Raw genomic sequence first — 15,741 nt, 5'->3', positions numbered from 1 at the left:
CTCGCAATAATTAAACGGGCCACCTCGCGCTGCGCGTCTCCCATCAACTGGGCGAGACGGCGACACGAGATACACACCGCTACGCATAATCAGACGCCGCCGCCGCCGCCGCTGCCGCAGCAGAAGACTTCACAAACGACACAGCTGCCGCTCTCCGAACCAGAACATCCCGTAAGATACAGTTGTACAAATCTTCAATAAATATATTATGTAAAAATGATGTTTCATTCGACCTCATACCCTAGCCAAGGAAGATCCCACCCTGCCCACATGTTGTTAAGAGAGAAAAGTTAATTTATTTAATATTTTCACCCTGACAGAATGCTTTAGAATGCTCATCCTGACAATTGACAGCATCAAAAGAGAAAACCCAGTTGCATTGAGTGACAAAAGTGTCACATTTAGTAACACACTGTTACAATGCCAATAGTTAAACGTCCATAAGATTTATGATCCTTCGGACATCTTTCCTCCTCTGGGCAACAAACGTAAAATGTATGAATTTATGTAAATGAATCAGAAAATAAATTTTTTTCTTGTTCTATGAGTATGTATATGAATCCGCAGCCCACAGTACGTGGCAGGTGTAACGGCACTTGCACTATATGCTTCCGAAGAGGTACAAGTAAGACAAAAAAGGAAGCGATGCGCTGCAGCAGAGATGCTGTTAGAAAAGAGAGATGCGATTGTCACTTTCAAGTCGGCACAAAGAGAGGAGTCTGTTGTGTGTCTTGATGAAGAGAGGACATCAACATTTTATCGCTCTTCCTCTTGCAACAGTTTTGTTAATAATAGTGGATTTTGCGTTAATATAAATAACGTGAAGAAAAATGCAGTGCCTGTCTATTTATTTGACAAACAGTTCATCTCACTACGTCGAAATATTTCTTTCTTTAGGCGACACGGTCAACAATCAGCAACTTCTCTGGTGGTTGCATTCAACACCACCGTCAAAGCAGAAAAAAAGAGGCAATGTTTCCCATTGAGAAGAAAATACACATAAGGACATTTACTATTAAATTTCCTAGAAGGTTTATTTCAGGATGTTTGATGGTGTGTGCTCAGCAGCCGCGCATAATAGTATTTCATTAACTTGCATTTAAGATTTACAATTCAAAGTTATAATCATTTCCAAATGATAAACTGTGATTCATCATCCAGTTAGTAATACGAAATAGAATATAGTACAACAGCCACTGCATTAGTCCCACCGTAACTTACACATCTTCTCACTTTGAAATCCTATCTCTGATTTGTCATTCAGTGTCTGGCCAATAACAGCAATTTGTCAGGGTAAAAAAAAAAAACATTATAATCTTTTTTAAAGTTTTTGTAGCATTGTACAATGCTGTATATGTAATTAATGGAAACGCTTAGACACCGTAAAATGGATATTTTGATGTAAAATGTGTGTAAGTTATTTTTTTAACATTGATAGCCAAGTGAGTGTAACATGAATGCGTATTTTTCCTAAAATTACCTATTTGCTTCTTCTACCGTAATATATTTTCTCGCCAGTAACCGTGTGTGTTTTTCAGGAATAACCGCACATATCACAATCGGAATGTACGTCTACTTGAATAATCTGCTTTTACATGCTTTGTGATATACCAGTAGTTAGTTAGTTTCATGTTCCATATATCATTTTCACAATTAATCATAATTATGTGGAATGACTCATTTTATGTTGACATAATTTTTTTTCAAGAAATTTGTCCATGCTGATAATTTATTGATTTTTTTTTGTTTCTGATTAAAGAGAGACAAACTTTCGGAATTCATATCTATCGCCATCTACACATTACAATAATCGGTATAAAAGGAGCTGTCAAAGAGAAAAGTTTTCAATTTATTTTCAGATTTCACTTTGCTGTCTGCCTGGCATTTATCACTGGGCCAGTGATCAAACTTTTGGTGGCAGCCTTGTAAATTCCTGTTTGTGCTTCTGGTAATGTAATTATGTACATCATTGTTCCTGTTGAGATGCAGAATATTATTTACAACGAACATCATGTGGAAATAACTATATTGTGACCAAATTGATGGCTACTCACACTCTGAGCAGCAGACAGGCTGACGGAGAGAGTTCACATAAGTGGTTTGCAAAAGCCTTCCTCAGAAAGGTAGCAGATCACACACACACACGTTCATACAATCACACACACACTAATCACACACAGATGACTGCTCTCTCTGGCTGTTCCAGCTAGAATCTCTTTTGAAGAGGGAAGAAATGTGAACAAAGAATAATTACCGTTGGGAGGAATAAGGACGTGAGATGCTGCACGAACAATCAGCGCGGTCACGTATCCGTTTGTTGTGTGGGGACGAGACAGTTGATAGAGTGTGGCTCGGAAGGCGAATGCTGGCATTTTTGATGAAGTGACTACCACCTCCACACAGCGAAAGCACCAGATGCTATTCGGAATACGACCACGAAAGTCGATAAATATCTCAAACGGTACAAACAGGCACGGGCACGTAAAAGTGACCTCACGGGGAAGTATAACTACGGTTACCCATCGAGGTATATATGTAGTGAACCTAATGTTTTGACGTGTGTAAGATGGCGGACATCGGCCTCAAGTTTGTCACGTGATGACATGTACCTTATTCTCTTTTCTCCACAGTTACCACTTTGGGCTGCATGTATGATCCTTGTAATCGATGTCTCTTTTGGTAGTTGTTTGTGTGATTGCTTAGGAATTCAATAAAATTTTGTGTGAAGTTTTAAATCCGTTTCTGTAATTAAAATGTCGTCAGGCCGTTGTATTGTGTGTATGTAGGTCCCAATCTCGTCAAGTGCATTCATTGTTAAGCATTTAGCTAGTATCTGTAAAATTTTCCTTGTTAACTCCATTCATTTTGCATTGGTTATTGTCGTTCTTTAAGTGGTTGGAGAATATAGACGGATCATTGTCGCTAATTCTTCTGTGTTCTCGATACCTTATGTGAAGGTGTGCCCTGTTTGTCCTTCGTAAAATTTCTTGTGATTCTGACATTCGTTTTGTATGTGCCTGGGTTTATGTATACTCGTAATTTTGATTTTCCTGAGTGAAGTTATGGCGGATATTTTTTTTGGTTCTCTATGAGAATTGGATACTTGTGTTCTTCATTACTGTATTTAATTTGTCTGTTGGTGTACCTAGTTCTATTATGGGTATGTATGTTGGTTTTATCTTTTTAACCGTTTTTCTGTGCAACTTAATGCTCTTGTGAATTTTTTGTTGTATAGGAGCTGTTTTCTTCTGTATCTCAATACTACAATGTCTGGGTTGAAACCATTTTGTTGTACTTTATACCGTTATGTATCGCGTTCTTTTTGTACGGCAGGTTGGTTTACTGGTAGGTTTTATATTTTTTTGATCATGGCTTGGAAGTAGGCGTACTTGTGTGCCTCTGGGTGGTACGAATTATCATGTGTAATGCAGTCAGTTGTGTGCTTTCTATAAATTTCGAAAATGTGTGAATTATGGTAGTTAGTGGTTGAACGTTCCAGGAAAGTAGCTGATTTGTTCGTTTCAGTTTCGATAGTGAAGTTCATTTAAGGATGTAGTTTATGTAGCGCTTGACGGATATATTGGATATCACATTCATCTCCATCTATAAAGGAAAGCATGTCAGCCGTGTATCGAAAATAATGAACGCACTTGAAGTGATAGAAATCAAGATACACAATACACAACGGCGTGACGACAGTTCAAAAAACAAGTGGATTTAAAACATAAACATTTCACATAGGATTTTATTGAATTCCTAATCAAAGGTAACAGATACACACAAACAACTAGCTACAGACACGTCGATTACAAAGATTATACATACACCTCAGAATGATAACATCAACACGCCTTAGCAACTGTAACCATATCATCTTTGGCCAACTGTCACAACTGTCAATCTGTCAAATATGACGATAAAACGTCAAATTACATAAAAAACAAGACAGGACTATTAACAGCAGTAAACAGCACAACAACGTATGCGTTACAGTCCTAAATTCACACAACGCTGTAATAAAAGACAGAGTGACAGCGACCACTGATCGTATATGGACGTAAGTTCGAAGTCTGTATATCTGAAAATCCGGTAACAGAAATTATAATAAAATAAAATAAAAACATAATGTAGCTTCGTAGACGGTCTGAAAATTGGCAATTTAAAGTCCTACAGTAGCAATTTGGATTCGTTACATAATGTCTCTAAGACATATCTTCAACGTTGTAGGTCCATTGGATGGTAAATCCATGTGGTAATGTGCTTTGAATCGAATATCTTCTAGAGTGTGCAGGTATGCAGCGTGCTACACTGAGCTGTTTTTATCCTTCTTTCCTGAAATGCTGTACGCCGCATGAAACATGACACAAGTGTTAAGTTATGCCAGGCAGACTTGCCATCTCAGTCAATAGTTTCCACTCCCGGCTGATTTCCCTCGAGAGCTTTTACCCGAGAACGTGCGGTTGCAGAACATTTTGCGGCTGCTTCATCTAAAGGCTCGAATTTCAGCAAAATTTTTTAGGTCTGCTGCGACACTTGCCTCGAGGCCATTGTTCTCGAAAGTCAAGAACCGAATTTTAATCCCGTTAGAGCATACATTTTAAAATGCCATTCCGCTGCAGAGCGAATTATTCTTTGGGGAATGTATATGCACATGCTTCTTTCCAGCGCTCATTCCTTATTTACGTTATTCCATTTCTCAATAATCCCATTTTATTACTGCAATTGTCCACTTGTGTCATGTGAGCTTTGACCAATCTCACGTGCAAGTATTACCATCTCTAGATGAAGTTTCAAGACAAAACTTGCGGGTGCCCGTCGAACGTCTGTGGTTTCAACGGATGGTAACCTATTTAACTGCACCACACTTGTTATGTTGCAACAGGTCGAATTTCCTTCTTCTACTTTTTTTAGTTCTCCGTCTATAACAAGCTTCTAACTACTTCAGTTTAATCACTGAACACCTACTGTTCAGTCTTCGAATTCGTCAGACATGTCATGGATTGAATCAGTCAAACAGTGTACCCCAACGCTGAATCTACGAGCTCCCGCTGTGATTGTATTTTCGTGGTTTCCGTTGGCACATTAGTTCACGTCGAACTTCGTTAACGAATGTTTTCATCCATCTTTTGTTTGTAGTGTGTATCCGGTCGTTAGTCTCAGTATGTCTATTCATTAAGGAATATCTTGACACAGCTCAGAAAAAGGAAAATGCCAGTCTAATTGCTAACATTAGTTTAAGAGAATTCTTAAATCTGATTATGAAACCTATGTGTAAGTTGCTTCACTGTCCCTCAGTATTGGTTACCGAAATTTTGAAGTTTATTTAATTTCATCACATGTACGAATGCTGACTTCAAAATTCGTTTTTACCGTCAGAGTAACACTTCACATGTGGTACTTGCATGCTCTTTCCAAAACATCACATCGAAGTTTCACAAGAGTTAGGCTACTCAAATAAGTGATATCAAGGGATGTTGTCAGTATTCTTCTAGACGTGTGAAAATAGTATTCACTGTTATTAGTCGCTCTGACTGTCCATTCTTCACGTGGAGAGTGACTGTTACACTTATAAATTTAAGCATTACGAGCCTTCAGGTCAAGAATACGACAGGCCTAATTTTGGGAATCTTACACTGCTACTTACTTTTAGCTGTTAAGCAGGATATTATGTTATTCTTCGTAGGTCTGTGACTGCTACAGGAAAGGTTACAGAAAAAGGTGACTGACAGGTGTTTCATGTATTAACCAAAATTATAAGTTTGCCTAATGTCAGATATCGATGTGATCAGCTTATTGTGTAACGTGTATCGTGTTTCGTTTCACCCATTTGCTAATATATCATTTTCAATATGTTTTACTGCAGTGTATTATGGAATCAAGTTGACCCTTGATATTCAACATTGATATCTGGCTAAGTGTCAAAAATTTTTAAGAAAATGAAGAAAAACTTCAGAAGCAATCCAGTAATTTTAAAACTGAAAGGCGTAGTCCAGTGTTACTGTAGTCACCATGGAACACCATTATTCCAATCGTTAAGTTAGATAAAAAGACAAAAGGATGGAAAAAAGCACTTGATCAATTTAAATGAAACACACCTCCTTGTGTTGAGATGACTGTCCATATCAATCGAAAAGTCACACTAGTTCGCCCATCACTTCGCAAAAAATACAACATTACAAATCTAAAATAAAATCAGACATCGTAGTCGTCAAGAATCTGTCACATTGAAACTCTGCACCAATCCTGTGATTGGATGGAAGTGGCCGAGAGCTAACGGCGGATGTAAGTACTCTTATATTTCAAACGGACGCCAAATTGTAATACACATATGATGAAATAAACACCGCTAGACGCTCACCCACATATCCACACACACACCCACCATGTTTGCGTGGCACTTAAGATTTAAGAAACGCCACTCAGCCGTCCGGGGTGGCCGAGCGGTTCTAGGTGCTACAGTCTGGAGCCGCGCGACCGCTACGGTCGCAGGTTCGAATCCTGCCTCGCACATGGATGTGTGTGATGTCCTTAGGTTAGTTAGGTTTCAGTAGTTCTAAGTTCTAGGGGACTGATGACCTCAGAAGTTAAGTACCATAGTGATCAGAGCCATTTGAACCAGCCACGCCACTCAGTAAATACGTGTACATAAGAACAAATTTTAACGTTCTCTCATAAGACTCTTATATAGTCCCCATGCCCAGAAGGTGCAATTACGCCACTACAGGAACTGAGTAACTGTGCACGTTTCTCTTGACTGTAATATAACATACCGAAAAAACGTCACTTTCGTTTCTCAGAAACAAATACAAAAATAAATTGCACACTTCTGGCACTATCTTACATCATGTATCCCTTTTTATTTTGCAATATTCGGTAGACTCTGTCAATGTACTGCGTATTTGCTACACATTAATATGTTTTAATGTCATTTAGTTGTAACCTATTCAGCTTAGATGCAGAGCACGTTTCTCCACAACGATCACTGTTAGCGAAATGAGGGAGATTTCCTTAAATTTACCACTAAATCATGTGCCTAATATCATTATATTAAATTTACTACAGGTGTCATTACCTTATAATGGTCAGTCTTAAATATTTGCTCATAAGAATTCAAAGTAATATCACATTTCTATTCCTCGATGTCTATGTTTTCTTTTATTTACTATGTGTAACTGTTCAGAAAGACGACCAAGTAATTTTGACGCATGTAACTAATAGAATTAATAAAGCTAAGCACGTGAATGTATAACTATACATACAAGTAAGAGAAATTTGCAAATCTGTGCTGTAGTTGTTGTCAAACATAGGAAATTCAAGAAAATGTGAAATACCTATTTGGTTAATAGTCCAAAGTGTTTGATGTGTGAGACTGTCACAATAGTCTGTTTATTACTTCTGATATTTTCTCATAAAAAAAACAGTAGTCTTGCTTACAAGACCAGAGTTCACATATCTGGTACCTCCAGTAAGATATCACTAGGTTTTGCATCAAGCACACACAAGTATTCGTCAACACTGAATAACACTTGCGTCTCACATCTGTCCCCTCCTTGAGCCATCAGGGTTTCTTAATTTGTACAAGTATTCTTTCACGTCTTTCCGTACATGTTGCCTACATGATTGCATGGCCAGCAACTTCCATATGTTTTACAATTATTTCTGGATCACAGAACAACACCAACCGCAGTTTCGTAACTTGTTAATTCGAACTAACATTCACCATTATAAAAACTCTTTTAATGATAAAAATATGTTTATTGGGTCACAAAATAACATTAGTTTGAATTTATACTTACATTTCCCGTAAAAATAATTTATCTCGAATTGCATCCAAACTTTTAGTGGTTACTCTTCCATTTTTGTGTCAAAAGTAGGAAAATAGTCTGTGGAAGTAAAAATCAAGCTTCCTGTCATATCACCAGCCGTCTCTTCCAATGGACTTGTTGTCGAATCCTAACGTTGCTATGGAGTATTGTTTAAACGAGATGGAGCAATGGACTGCGCAATTCTGCCACGTCTTACAGAACATTGCTCTCCTTTAATATAGGCCGAACTGTAGTTTCTTCAACTCTGGCAAGCCTGGAGGAACGTTTATCTTTAGTTTCATTATATATTGAAACACTGGTAGATAGGGCATTTTTTGTTTGACGTAAACGACGTTAAAAACTAGTTTCTTTCGAGCTCGGGAAAGTCTTAGCCGCCGCATCTGTGTCCAAGTGACGCTGTCTTGTGAATTTCCTTGACTGCGCATTCCAACGCTTAGAATAACTTGTGAAATCAGGAACTGGTATCTTTCAGGAGTATTCTTCTCAGCTGTGTGGATTTGCTCTTTCTTGCTTCACTTTGAGTTTTTCTACTGTCGCCGAAGATCCATTTTAATGCTTTGCAGTAATTATAAGTAACATCTAAAGAGAACTAGGCAGCACTACATAATTATTATCTTCCACAAGTCCTATACACTATAATATTAACGTACAAAAATTTTAAACTTGTTACTATACGAATACACTGAAGCGGCAAAGAAACTGGTATAGGCATGGATACTCAAATACAGAGCTATGTAAACACGAAAAATACGTCTATATAAGACTAAAGTGTGTCGCAGCTGTCAGATCGGTTACCGCTGCTATAATGTCAGGTTATCAAGATTTAAGTGATTTTGAACGTGGTATTATAGTCAGCAGACGAACGATGGGACACAGCATCTCCGAGGTAGCGATGAAGCCGGGATTTTCCCGTAAGACCACTTCACGAGAGTACCGTGAATATCAGGAATCCGGTAAATCTCCGACATCCTGTCGCTAGAAAAAGATCCTGCAAGAACAGGCTCAACGACGATTGAGGAGAATCGTTCACTGTAACAGAAATACAAACCTTCCGCAAATTGCTGCAGATTTCAATGCTGGACGTGTGAACCATTCAACGAAATGTCATCGATATGTTCTTTTGGAGACGAAAGCCCTCTCGTGTACCAATGATGACTGGACGACACGAAGTCTTAAGCCTCGACTGCACCCATTCATGTCCACTGTGCATTCCGACGGACTTGGGCAATTCCAGCTGGACAAAGCGGCGCCCAACACATCCAAAACAGAGTTGGTCCAGGAACACTCTTCTGAGTGACTGCTCACCACACTCCACAGAATGAACATTATTGAGCGTTTCTGGGATACCTTGCAATGTGCCGTTCAGAAGAGATCTCCTACCCCCGTACTCTGAAGGATTCATGGACAGCCCTGCAGGATTCATGGCGTCAGCTCCCTCCAGCACTACTTCAGACATTATTAGAGTCCATTCCACGTCGTGTTGCAGCACTTCTGCGAACTCGGGGGGACGCCACAGGATATTATGCACGTGAACCAGTTTCTTCGGCTCTTAAGTGTATTTATCTTTAACTTAATGTACATAAATCATAAACTTACTACTATACATACACACGACATATATTTATCTTCAACTTAACAAAAGAAAATCAGCATGTTCCATCAGAGATTTAGTAATATATTTATATATTTGATTTTCCTGTACAATGGAGACATTAATAAGAAATTTCAACAGGTCCGTTGTTGCGGCAGTCATGAACGAAATCTGCGAAAATATCACTTTAGCATCAGTAAATTATTATTGATTATGCTTAACCTGGAAACAGTACACTAATTCAGCCAAAAACGTACTCTAGGAAATTAAAAACGATGATCTGCTAGCGGTCAATCACCCGAAGTTGCCTACTAAACTCAATTAATCACGTTCATTTACAAAAGATGAATAAAGTCAGAATAATAATTTCAGGTTTAAAGTAAAAACTGCACATGTGATGGCGCATTACCAAAATCTGGCCACTGTAGTAACATTAATGAAAATACGTCTATTTTTTAGATACGCAGATTTCATCGAGGCAAGATCTCGCGTCCCAATTTCGCATTTTGTGCCGGAGTGTGTTTGTGTGAATGTGGCGACAGAGTGACGATCGTACCGTGTCTACTAGTGCAATATAATGTTTGAAAAGACTTAAATTCAAAAATTTAAATGAACACTGGCACAAAAGTCCTCTAAATGGCAAAAAAGAATATGTATTATCCATTTAAATTTAATACAGGTAGTAATATTTTGATCCAGTGTTCGTCGCGTCGGAGGTCCGCTAAGTACAAAAAAATTAATAACAGCATACATCTAAAAATGATAAAATATGAAACTTAAATGCAAGTAAGCAACGCAGGCACTGTAGCTACATACCGAAACAACAACACCAAATCGTTGAGTCTAAGTTTTAATTAATTTACTCCTAAAAAAATCGTGTCCGCTGCTCGTGGCCTCGCGGTAGTGTTTTCACTTCCCGATAACGGGGTCCCGGGCTCAATTCCCGGTGGGGTAAGTGATTTTCACCTGCTTCCAGATGACTGGGTGTTGTTGTGGTGTCTTCATCATCATCATCATGCATCCCCATTACGGTCAGAGGAAGGCAACGGCAAACCACCTACATTAGGACCTTCCCTAGTACGACGGTGCGGGCCTCCCGCATCGTTCCCATACGCTCTGTCAAGAAGATGGGACTTCATTTCCATTAAAAATTATTGATGTACACACAACCGTCAACGACGGCTTCCCTCACGCTTCTGCCCGTTCGGGTCACCGCAGTTGATCACACACCATTCACCGCATACCGCACGCCGAGCGTTGTTTAATGAAGTGTGAGTTAGAACGCTATCGTCAAAACATTGCAGGACGTGGGCCTTGTAAAATAGATTAGTCCATCGAGCTAATTTCGTAATTATGAGAAAATGTGAAAAAAATGAACCGGTAATTATAGTCTTTAACAATATTAGGCTAATTAAAGACAGATTTGTTTTCCTATTTTGTGTAATAAATAATTATGACATCACTAGATTTTTGAGATGTGAGTATGGGACACACAGGACTGGAAGAGGTGACACTAAACAGAAGAGGCTTATACTCAGCAATAATGAAAGTACACCGTTCTAGAAAGGACAGCTGTTCTTGACTTATTGCCTATTACTCACCTAGCACTTGCCCGACGCGTCGACGCTGGGATCAAAATATTACTACTTATATTAAACTTAAATTGGCAATCGCATAATTTTTTTTAATTTTTAGGTTTTTCTGGTATTTTTTTAAATTTTTTAATTTAAGCTTTATTTAGATCTGTAACCTTGTTACCTGTCTTTATTTGTTCTGACATTGCCTTGTACGATTGCTAATATACCACTTAGAGCAAATTTAAGCAAAAAAAGAAATACTCACAAGAGGTATTCAAGCCACCTTATACGCGTCAGGAAGATTACATTTCTCACCACCAGTTTCTCTGAACTTCTTAAGACAGTTATCTACAGTAGTTTTTGTTTTCTATTTACATGATGCTACTTGCCATTTTAAACGCCTGGTAACAATTGTAGTCTGAGTTATTTTACATACTGGCAACCTTCGTTCCCCTAAAAGCCCCCACGTTTGTTTACGTCCGTACTAGTGCTGTACGCAGAACCAGAGCTCACCTGAAGAGACGACGTCGTGATAACTATGTGTGTGCAGTGCTGTTCGGCGCTTTCCCGTCGCAGCACCAACCACTGCCTCCACATCCAAAGAAGTCGCAGCAGTGGTAGCCTTCTCACAGTCCGTGGTGCCCCAGAAGTCGGCGTACTGCCTACATCTACATCTGTGTCTACATCTATATTCGTACTGCATAAGCCACCGTACGGTGCGTGGCGGAGGGTACGCTGTACCACTACTAGTCGTTTTCTGTCCCGTTACACTCGCAAATAGAGCGAGGGAAAACGACTACGTTCGAGCTCTAATTTCTCGTATCTTATCTTCGTGGTCCTTACTCGAAGTGTATGTTGGCGGCAGGAGAGTCGTTATGCAGTCAGCTTCAAATCCCGCCTCTCTAAGTTTTCTCAACAGTGTTCCCTGTTAAGAAAGTCGCCTTCCCTCCTAGAATTCCCATTCGAGTTCTCGAAGCATCCCTGCAAGGATTTGTGTGTTGTTCGAACCTAACGGTAACAAATCCAGCAACCCACATCTGCATTGCTTCCATGTCTTCCGTTAATTCGACCTTGTGCGGATCCCAAACACTCCAGCAGTACTTACGAACAAATCGGACTAGCCTCCTGTATGTGGTCTCCGTACAGATGAATCACACTTTCCTAAAATTATCGCAGTAAACCGATGACGACCATTCGCCTTCCCTATCACAAACCTCGCATTCTCGTTCCATTAAGTATCGGTTTCTAATGTTACAACTCGATATTTAAACGACGTGACTGTGTCAAGAAGGGCACTAATCTTACTGTATCTGAACATTACGGGTTGTTTTTCCCACTCATCCGCATTTTTATTAAATTTAGAGCTAGCTGCCATTCATCACACCAAATTGATTTGTGTCATCTTGTGTGCTCCTACCGTCACTCATATTCGACACCTTCCCATATGCCACAGCATCACCAGCAGACAATCCCAGACTGTTGCCTACCCTGTCCGCCAGACCATCTATGGCTACAGGAAACAACAATGGTCGCGTCACACTTCCCTGGGCCACACGTGATGATACTCTTGTCTCTGATGAACACCCGCCGTCGAGGACAAAATACTGGGTTCTGTTCCTTAAGAGGTGTTCATACCTGGGAAACCATTTCATATGCTCGTAACCTCGTTGAAGTCTGCAGTGGGGCACCATGTCAAGGGCTTTTCGTAAATCTATAAATATGGAATGTGCCTGTTGTCCTTCATCCATGGTTTGCAGTATATCATGTGAAAAAACGGCAAGCTGAGTTTCTCACGAGAGATGCATTTAAAACATTGCTGATCCGTGTAGATAAGCTTTTCGGTCCCAAAGAGTCTTATTAGACTCAGAATATGTTCAAGAATTGTATAAGAAACCGATATTAAGGATAATGGTCAGTAATTTTGCGAGTCCCTTCTTTTACCTTTCTTACATACAGGACCCATCTGCCCTTTTTTTCCAGTCGCTTGCGGCTTTACAATAAGCGAGAGATTCGCTATAAGTGAAAGTTAACTAAGGGACCAATGCCGTAGAGTAAAAGGGAATTGGGATTCCATCCGGACCTGGCGACTTCCCTTTTTGCAACTCTTTCACGCCTTTCTCTACTCCATGGATGCGTATCATCATGTCATCCATACGGGACTCTGCGCGATTGTCAAACAATGGTATGTTTGAACGATTCTCCTGTGTTTCTTAAAAGTGAAATTTACAACTTTCCGTTTTGCTATCTTCTACTGCCACGTCAGACTGGTAAACGAGTGGCTGAATGGAAACCTTAGACCTGCTTAACGATTTTACGTAGCACCAGAATTTTCTCAGGTTGTCGTCCAGATATCTTGCTAAGATATGAGAGCTGTAGTTCTGGTGTTCTCCGGACGTAGATATTTTCACAGACCCACGACGCTCTACTAACATTTGCTTCTAGTCATTTGTGCGCTCTCTTTTGAACTGAGAGTGCAACAGTCTCTGCTCCTTCAGTTTTCTTCCGAATTTACTTGTTAAACGACAGTTGGTCTTTTCAGTCCTTAATCGACATACTTCTCCAGTGCACGATTTACAGCCTGCTTAAACCTTGCCCACAGTTCCTCCACGCCCATCACCATAGAAACTTCATGATGTCGATTCGTTGTCTAGGTGAAATGCTAACACCTGCTTATCTGTCTTTTCCAATACGTGTGGGCTGCCGAATTAGGTGCTCTAGACAGTTTTCGGATATCGTGTTCAAAACTACTTTGCAAGACCATCTGCCTGTACCCCCGCAATGAATCCATAGACGTCCCAGTCTGTACTCTGTAGGTAAAAGTCGTCTCCAGCTAGTATTGCATGATACTGGTATTTGCGCAATACTGATGGTGTACTTTCTATTAATGACTCTAGAACTGTTACAGTGGAAACGGGTGGCCGGTTGAAACATACAACAATAAAATCGGTTGCGTCTAGACCTGCTATGCATGACCGCATAACTTCACTGGCACACTCAATTTCGACGTCAATAGAGAAAATATTGTCGCCACTTGCAATGAAAACTCTCCCTCACATGGCGTATAATCTGTCTTTCCGATATACGCCGGTGTGCATACAGGTCTTGCTGCAAAAGAGCCTATTTCCTAACTGAATGTGCGTGATGTGGCCGGCCGGAGTGGCCGTGCGGTTCTAGGCGCTACAGTCTGGAACCGAGAGACCGCTACCGTCGCAGGTTCGAATCCTGCCTCGGGCATGGATGTGTGTGATGTCAAAAAAATGGTTCAAATGGCTCTGAGCACTATGGGACTTAACTGCTACGGTCATCAGTCCCCTAGGACTTAGAACTACTTAAACCTAAATAACCTAAGGACAGCACACAACACCCAGCCATCACGAGGCAGAGAAAATCCCTGACCCCGCAGGGAATCGAACCCGGGAACCCGGGCGTGGGAAGCGAGAACGCTACCGCACGTGTGTGATGTCCTTAGGTTAGTTAGGTTTAATTAGCTCTAAGTTCTAGGCGACTGATGACCTCAGAAGTTAAGTCGCGTAGTGCTCAGAGCCATTTGAACCATTTTTTGTACGTGATGTGGCTATGTGTTTCTGAGCGGCCGAGCAGAAAATGTATCTCTGTCCGCCCTGGCACTAGTCACATGTAATTGTTCAGACTCTATCAGTATGGCCATTCTGAACCCGTCACTTCTGTGCCTGAGTGGCAGCCGTAGGGTCGTAGCAGCAGTATCACTGAATGATGAACCACACTGCCAGTAGGCCAAGATCCTGCTGCTGTGGAACTCTGAAAAATGGTGGTAGACCCCTGTTCTGGTTGGACGAGGCGCAACACAATAGCCTCGCAAACAATTATGTTTGAGATTTCTCAATAAAAGACACTCTGTACAGTATTACTTTATTTGCGCAATATATATGGAAATACCTCAACTTCCTGTTTTCAGTCAGGCTGACATTCTAATTAGGTGCATATCCAAGCGCTATGTACACTCCATTTAAATTTTGTCACTTGCTAGATCAATAATGTTGCATTCTGAACCTCCAGAGTAAACGTTTTGATAGATTTTCCGTTAAGACCTGCCCGTGAACATTTTTCTTCATTTTAGGGGTTTCACAGATATGCCATCTTCATACAACCAGCGATAAAAGTAAATTGTCTGAGTCTTTATATTTCGTACGATATCTCCCAGCGTACATTGCATGTTCTGTATTTAATTTCCACGTTTGTTAAGTTAGCAGTGTGCTCGCATTATCAAAGATGTTCAAGACTTTGGAAATGGAACCGGGAAGCTTTAGTAATCAGATTAGATACAAATTAATTGTGCTATACGAAAAAGGCAGATATTTAATTCTTGATTACTTCCACGGACTACAATCCATGCCGTAATGGTTTTCCGTCACGTTTACAGATCTTTCATGAGGACTGTGTGCTCCAAACTATCAGCAGTAATCCAGTGTGACGCCACTGTGTCGACAGGTGAAACTGGAGATCGCGGAGCGGACGCGCACGCTGGAGATCGTCGGCTTCAGCGTCTCTCTGGCGGCACTCCTCCTCTCCCTAGCCATCTTTTGTCGTTTCAGGTGAGTCCTGATCAAATGTGGAAAGCGTTTAACTACTAACTTTTGCATTAACTGCTGGACGTAACGATCACTGCATGTATTGGGTCTCGCGCATGCACTCGTGCATGTGTGTATGTTTGTGTGTCTTGAAAGGGGGGGGGGGGGGGGTTATAACACTCAGCATCCAAGTTCTTGGG

General features: G+C 40.4%; 1 protein-coding gene across 1 annotated transcript in view; it reads left to right on the top strand.

Annotated features, from left to right (window-relative positions):
• The window catches only part of LOC124594709 (PDF receptor-like), a 397,833-nt gene that overhangs the window by 246,791 nt on the left and 135,301 nt on the right, over nucleotides 1–15,741 (top strand). Inside the window, exon 4 of the mRNA XM_047133076.1 lies at nucleotides 15,462–15,565. Coding sequence (XP_046989032.1) covers nucleotides 15,462–15,565 — 104 coding nt within the window. The remainder of the gene's footprint in view (nucleotides 1–15,461; nucleotides 15,566–15,741) is intronic.

The sequence above is a fragment of the Schistocerca americana genome, chromosome 2 (genome assembly GCF_021461395.2).
Source record: "Schistocerca americana isolate TAMUIC-IGC-003095 chromosome 2, iqSchAmer2.1, whole genome shotgun sequence".
NCBI lineage: Eukaryota > Metazoa > Arthropoda > Insecta > Orthoptera > Acrididae > Schistocerca > Schistocerca americana.
Note: the sequence above shows the minus strand (reverse complement) of the source record. Positions and strands in the feature narration are given on the sequence as shown.